Below are 6903 nucleotides of genomic sequence, written 5' to 3' on the forward strand. Positions count from 1 at the left end.
GTTCTGTGTCTGCCATTTTATTCTCCTACTCTATTGCAAACCCCTTTTCTTCCCCCACCATTTCTGGCATTCTGTTGCCTCCTTTGCTTGGTTTTTACTACAGTGAAGTAGCAGAAGCCACTTTTAAAAAGGATCCATCTGAAGTTCATTGGAACATATTGTCCTGCACTTATTTGAAACTGCAATCAAGAGGAGTACTGTTTGTGCTAATCTAACTTCCAGAAAGTCCTACAACCCACCCAGTAGAGGCTTTCCACAAAATGAAAATGCCAATGACAAGACTACTGCTGTCACTATTCTGTTGTAGCAAAGCCCATTAACTCTTAGACAGTAGAGCTTTGATTATCTCACTCACCCAAGAGTGTCTTTAACTAGACCAATTCCAAATGGCAATGAAACTTCTGAACATGGAAGCTTTTCATGCCTACTAATAGTACAGCTGCACCCCTCTCGACAGCAGCATATTTTAAATGCCCTAGGTACAAGAACTGCTCCAGGACCCTTTAATACTTCTGGCCAAACCATCACATTTAGGTGCAGGTATGAGATCTGGATGGAGAGAGGCATCACCATGTGAAATGGTTGCACTGCCTACAACCCACTCAATGGAGTAGAGATCCCCAAACATTCTCTAATTCAATTGGTCTAAAACCTCAGCTGATGTGAAGCTTGAGAAAGTAACACTGCATATACTATATACAAAAAAAAGTAGCAAAGCCTATTACTCAAGTGAATTATAACCCCCTCCACAACGTCCAAGTCAGGTTGACACTTCATGATGGAAGCACACTGCCAGAGGTGGCAGTAATCTCTGTTGACCAACAGAGACCCAGTCCCGCAGGAACTACAATTAAGTGGCAAAGGACACCATTAGACCCTTACAGGTTGGTAACATGACCATAGATAACTGCAACCATGTTACTTGCCCAAGAGCCCAACTACCCCCCCCCCCACTCCAGTTAAAGCACACAGTACTCAGAACCACTTTCAACACCTTTATTAGGACAGACTTCCTCCAACAGAACCAGCTCTTCAGACACAGGTTGCTGGTCCCTGAAGCAGCAGGCAAGAACCTGAAAAAGTGGTTGAAGCCCCATTATGGGCAGGAAGAACACAGGATTTTCTGGAGATACATACAATGGGAGAAAGATGACAAAGGAATCAGGCCTTGGATGTCCTGGAAAAAAAAAAAAGCCTCCATGCAAAGGGGTCCCATAGGAATTTAGCAACACTGGTACCCCACACCTACCCCTCAGTCCTTGGGGCCCTCATCCTTTCCTGGGCAGGGGGTCCTGACACAGCGCCTGTCAGCATCTGGGTTCTCCAGCACTGGGATTTCTGCAAGAGAAGATCAGATAGTGGGCTCCCGAGGTAAAGATACTATTGAAAAGCATCAGATGTGCATGGACAGAAGGAACACACGGAGAAGAGCTTAAATAGAGACTCACTGCGGCCATCAAAGCAGCCCTCCACACACTGCCGCTCAGACGGTAGGCACAGCTCTGTGGAGCACATGAAGTAGATCTGGAAGAGGGATTTTAAAGTTAGGGCTTGCATATCAAGTTGCCATAGATATTTCACATGGAACTACAGAGTCTGCATCCTCAAAAAGCCTCACCTCCTCATTGATGTAGGAGTAGGAGGTGCTGTCCAGGAACTGGAAGGTCTGGATGTGGAAGCGGCGGTGGTGCTTGGGCAGAGGCAGCTTGGAGTGGATGTGCAGGGTGGACGTGTGGCCGTAGTCCAGAGGGTTGGGGCAGCTGCAGAGAGGCACCAAGATCAGGACCCTGCCTGCCACCCACTGACCAGCACAGGGTTAGAGCTGCACAAGCAGGAGCCCCTCACCCATCATAGAGCAGCACCCAGACAGCCTGGCCAGAGCGGGGGTAGGCAACGCAGTAGTGCACCAGGAGCACCAGGTTGGGGTCTGGAGCGTTCAGCAGTCGCACCTCCAGGTAGACTGGGTTCCCCAGCAGGAGCCGGAGGGGCCGGTGGTACTGAGGGTAGAACCTGGAGTAGCTCTCGTCTAGAGGAAGATGGAGAAGGGATGGGTGGAGCTGTATGCTGTGGCCGGATCATAAAGCCATGGCATTGTGGAGGCAAGCATAGCCAGTCATTTCTCTTTCCCCTCAAGCCATGTTGCATTGTACACTCCCCTCTTGAGAGGAGCCGTTTGATTAACTGCTCTCACCTGTAGCAATCCGGAGCTGCACCCCAAACACTCCCTGGGACAGGACAGCAGAGGGCAGGTAGGGGCTCTTCACCAGGTAGCCTGTGCTGGCCAGGTTCCCCTCAGCATAGCGGCACTCCACCAACAGCCTGCAGAGCAGGAGGCAAGCCATATTCCTCCATGTGGTAAGCTGGCCAGCACAATAGATCTCGATCAAAACCCTGCTCACCTGAAGGGGCTGTCCCTGGTAATGACTCCATAGCTCTGCATATTGCGTCTTGCCCGTGTCTCCACCTCAGCCAAGTAGATGGTGGTCTCTCCTACCACCTGAGCAGAGAGCAAGGTGAGTAACCAAAAACTGCCTCTTGAGCAGGTCCCTCCTACTTCCAATAAAGGAATTCTATATCCCTATACAGACAATTGGGAGAACTGATTTCAATGGGATCAGTGTACTCACAAAAGCATGGGTCCCACAGCCAGTGACAGGGAATTTGAAGATGGCAAACTCCGAGGTACAGATGACAGGGGTGCAGGATGCGTTGCCAGCAATCACCAGGCTGGCAGGATCCACAGGGGGTACAGAGATGGTCCGAGGGACAGCAAAGACAAAGTGCTTGTCGGCAGTGCACTCTGGGGAGAGAGGAATATGTCAGGATCTTCATTATCCTGGTCAGGAAGGTGTCTGGGACTGGGTCAGTAAGGAGAGCCCTACCCTCCAGTGGATAGTAGCAAGAGGATGTTTTTGGGTCCACACAGCATCCCTTGGCAAGGCAGTGGGCTGGAGAAATCCTCCCAGGACCACAGGGCACCCGATGGCTCTTGGGTAGTTGACATCCTGGGGAGACCAAATTGGATCCATCAGCACAGCTATGGAGCCAATTACCAGCTCTCCAACCTATACACTCACCCTCCCTTGGTTTGTAGGGGCGATAGGGACAGGACACCACCACCTCCCTTCTTGGGCCACCATTGGGAATGTACACCACCTTCACAGTGTAGTGAAGATCCTGCAAGGGAAAGGAAAAGACATATACAGTTGTGCACAGATGGCCAACCCCATTTCCAGATCTGAAAGTACCCAGGAACTACCAGAAGGGCTAGTCTGTAGAGCAGTGGAAGGCATGTTTACAGCCAGGTTTTCAACCCACATCCTGAAGGCGAGTGATCCACAGTGTTAATTTACCCCCTGACCCCACATCCTATTTTATAAAATCTCTCAAATATTCCACAATAAGCATAACCAAGAGTAAATTGCATCTTGGAATGACCTGTCTAAATGTGTGGATTCATTCCATCTAAAACTCCTACTGAAATAAATAGTCATATGAAGTTAAACGTTCACACATTTGCTTCATGTCTGACAGATGCAAGCTCGCTGTAAGTGTATGCAATTCTAGCCAGTCTGTTCCAACTTCAGGTTACAAATTCTTAATTGTTTGGTACCTACAAGTAGATGGTGTATACACTGTAGTAATTAGAAAACTAGAGCAGCTGGTTTAACAAGATGAGAAGCCTATATAATACTGAGGAAATACAAAGCCCAAGCCCAGCCTCACCACAAGCCGGACATGGCAGCCAGTGTACAGGATGGTCAGGGTGTTCAGGTGCCGCCCTGCAGTCACAGAGTATCCACAGGATGGAGTGTCCAGTACAGACACCAGGCCGCCAGAAGAACCTGCACAGGGTACACAGGAGTCCAATTTTCCTTTGGCAGGATTTTATATTGCAGGTGCAAGAAGCAAAATCAGCAATAGATTATCCAGTGTGCTGTAGAGGCAGCCATATCATTTCAAGGTGCATCTCCAAATAGCCATCAGGACAGGGTAATGCTATAATCCAGTTTCAAGGCACAGTTGGAGAACCCTGGAACTGCTCAAAACACCACATCAAGCTCCCTGTTCCATTAGTGGCTAGGTAAAAGCCTCCTGCATTACCAGGGACCAGCAGAAAAAGCCCTTCCCCAGTCACTCACTCTGAACCTTGATCTCCTCCAGGGGGCCAGCAGGCAGGGTCACAGTCATGCACACCTCACTGCAGGAGATGGTCAGGCCTCTGGGAGGTGGGGGTGGAGGGACAACTGGAACATGGCAGGACACCGTGCCAGTCACCCATTTCCTCTGCTGTTTGTCATAGTATCTCACGGTCAGGGAGTAGTGTTGCCGCTGGTTCTTCCTCTGTGGTGGGGAACAGGGTTGCAGGTTAAAAGCACTGATGTAGAGCCATTTGGATCAACTAGGGCACTATAGCTCTCGCACAAGCTCCCAGGGAGTCCAAACCCAGGAACTTCCCCTTACCCAGGTCCTGATGTAACACCCTTTGTAGGAAGCCACCAGCACCAGCCAGCTCCTGGTGGTCCGCACCTTGTGCCCACAGTGCTTTGGGAGACTGGTGACCGAGAGAGGAGCCATTTTGCCTGGGAGAAAGTGGAGTGTTAGAGGCTTACACGCAAGTGGCCTTTCACAGCTGCTCTGTACAGCAATTTAATTCAAAGGGTACTGAACTGGAATGCATGCAGGTTCTCTTTGGTTACAATAGAAACTGGAGGCTTAGCACAATGGTACACACCCTGCATCTTCATAAAAAAAAAAAGAATCAGATACATGCATTAGTATTGTTCTTACCTAGCAGAGCACAAACCCCCAGTAAATGTGGTTTCAAGCATCTTGTGCACAGACATACCCATTTAGGGAGATACAATCCATTGAGCAAAAAAAGCACATTCATTTGGAGGCACTGTCAACTTAATAGAATTAAGAGAGATCGTCACAGAAGTATTTGCCACATACACTGTATGGAACAAGATCCCCCTACCCATTCCCATGAAATGATATGATGTTAAAAAACAAGCAGAATGTTCTGGGGGTGTATCTACCCATTGAGGTACAGGGACAATTGTTTAGAGAGGCTGTCCAGCTACTTTTAGGGATACCACTGCAGCACAATCCTTTGTTTTACAGCTCAAATGGCGCATGAACAGGTTTGGAGCTCAAAAACAGAGGATGGCACAACCTGCCCGTGTATAGGGCAAGTGCAAGTACAGGCAGGGTAGAACCTCACCCTTCAGCAGGTAGACTCGGCTGGACCTCCTCACAGAGAGCTTGAGCATCATGCTGCTCTTGCCACAGGACAGCAGGGGGCGGCTGTGGGATTGCTGCTGCTCGGGGTCACCCTGAGACTCTGGGAGGGAAGAGGACAGCAAGAAGTGTTACTGGGTACAAGGCCTTCAAGTTGGTAGCTGCATCAGCAAAGGTTTATTCCATGCTGAAAAGCAAAACAGTTCCAGCTTTGGAGCCATCTTCAGGTGAAGGCTCCACAGCCAAAACAGTGTTCTCTATTCTCAGCATGGAATAAGCCTTTACTTGATTCTGTGAAGAGCTACAAGAACACATGTCACTCTAGATTACTAAAATCCCTTCACAAGAAATTTCTGCTGTAAAATACTCAAAAGGAAATAGGAGCAAAGCAGTCATGTAGATATTCCACTGGTCATAATTTTAAATGCATCCAACCTTCCTCCGAGAGAAAATACAGCAGAACTAGTTGACTACCACGCAGTTGTATTCAGTCCACAGATTTGAATAAGCTCCCTACCAGGGTCAGATGAAGGAGGATCTGCTTCAGAGGGACCAGTTGTCACTGCTGCCACATCTCTCTGCACATCAGCACTCGAGTCCTTATCCAGCTCTTCCCCCTCAGCATCAGAGCCCATTTCTATCAAGTCCTGCCCTTCCCCATTTAGCACCCCTCTCACCTCTCCAGCAGAATAACCATCATATCCATCTGGTGGGGTCTCCTGGAATACAGGACTACCCACATTTGGCTCAAAACCCTCATAACCTTCCTCTTCATCAAAAACAGCATCATGACCCTCAAGCTGGGCTTGGGCCACTGCAACACAGAGCCATGCTAGCAATCCAGGAAAAAGCAAATCCATCACACCCACTCCTCTCCCCATTTTTTCATACAAAAACACTTCAAGAGAAAGAATAACTACCTCTCCTGCCGCTGGGGTTTATACACACGCACGGTGAGGCGCGCGCTGTCCTGTGGGCCAATCAGGAGCAGGTAAGGAAGTCCAGAACATTTTCACGCGCTGAGGTTTGTTGAGAGTGAAATCACGTGACACAGCTTGACTGCCCGTCTTCTGGCGTCATCAGTCTAAACTTAAACAATAAAAATATAACCTTGAGAAATTTAAAGATTTACAGCAATGAGGAACAGTAAATCTTATTAATACATCTTGTAAACAATATAAAATCGCGATGAAATGCCGTTGATCCAATGGCACTGTGATGTGTTTGAATTTCACAATGATTCTTCATAATATTAATATTATAGCTGTGATGCAGATCGCGGTAACTTTCACTGTGTTCGAAGATCCCGCTGTGTTGATGACCTGAGCAAATTGAAACGCCAGCAAACACCTCCGTATGACAATACATTCTCACGAGCCGATATTAGACATGAAGGTTGAAAGCGAAGGCAGGTGACAACAAGTTTATTACAGGAGAGTCTTGTTCAAGGTGAGAAGTGTGTTCATAACGGGAACATTTAACCAGAAAATATCCGTCCAGTTGTATTGCTAATACGGACAGAGTGTGAGTCGGCATAACTTTTTAAAAACGCATCTCCTTGAGATTGACCCCCCCTACAGGCAGCACCAACGATGAAATACCTCTCATTCGTTAGGGCTACGTTTGTGTCGTTGAAAGTAGCGTTTTTCTGCTGTTGAT

The 6903-nt window shown here is 48.2% G+C and overlaps 1 protein-coding gene across 2 annotated transcripts; it reads right to left on the bottom strand.

The window, feature by feature from the left end:
- Positions 1-982: 982 nt before the first annotated feature.
- LOC107077214 (zona pellucida sperm-binding protein 4-like) lies at positions 983-6155 on the bottom strand. 2 transcript variants are annotated; one of them, XM_069188472.1, is made up of 15 exons: positions 5762-6155; positions 5228-5347; positions 4465-4583; positions 4143-4344; positions 3727-3845; positions 3078-3177; positions 2883-3005; positions 2628-2800; positions 2400-2497; positions 2192-2319; positions 1846-2026; positions 1619-1760; positions 1449-1524; positions 1250-1338; positions 983-1073 (listed from the first exon to the last, which is right to left on the bottom strand). In XM_069188472.1, the coding sequence occupies exons 1-14, from the start codon at positions 6123-6125 to the stop codon at positions 1253-1255; spliced, it is 2031 nt and encodes a 676-aa protein (XP_069044573.1). In that variant the 5' UTR covers positions 6126-6155; the 3' UTR covers positions 983-1073; positions 1250-1252. The 2 variants fall into 2 exon arrangements, with proteins under 2 accessions (XP_069044573.1, XP_069044574.1); XM_069188473.1 differs by having other exon boundaries at positions 983-1177.
- Positions 6156-6903: the final 748 nt, after the last annotated feature.

Source organism: Lepisosteus oculatus, chromosome 4, assembly GCF_040954835.1.
Source record: "Lepisosteus oculatus isolate fLepOcu1 chromosome 4, fLepOcu1.hap2, whole genome shotgun sequence".
NCBI lineage: Eukaryota > Metazoa > Chordata > Actinopteri > Semionotiformes > Lepisosteidae > Lepisosteus > Lepisosteus oculatus.

Bases quoted from the DNA above. Each gene is read 5' to 3' on its own strand.
- LOC107077214 (XM_069188472.1), bottom strand. From the start codon at position 6,125: ATGGGGAGAGGAGTGGGTGTGATGGATTTGCTTTTTCCTGGATTGCTA. The intron at 5,348-5,761 runs GTAGGGAGCTTA...CTTCCCTCCCAG, and splicing joins TCCTCCTTCATCTGACCCTG to AGTCTCAGGGTGACCCCGAG. The intron at 4,345-4,464 runs GTAAGGGGAAGT...TCCCCACCACAG, and splicing joins GGTGTTACATCAGGACCTGG to AGGAAGAACCAGCGGCAACA.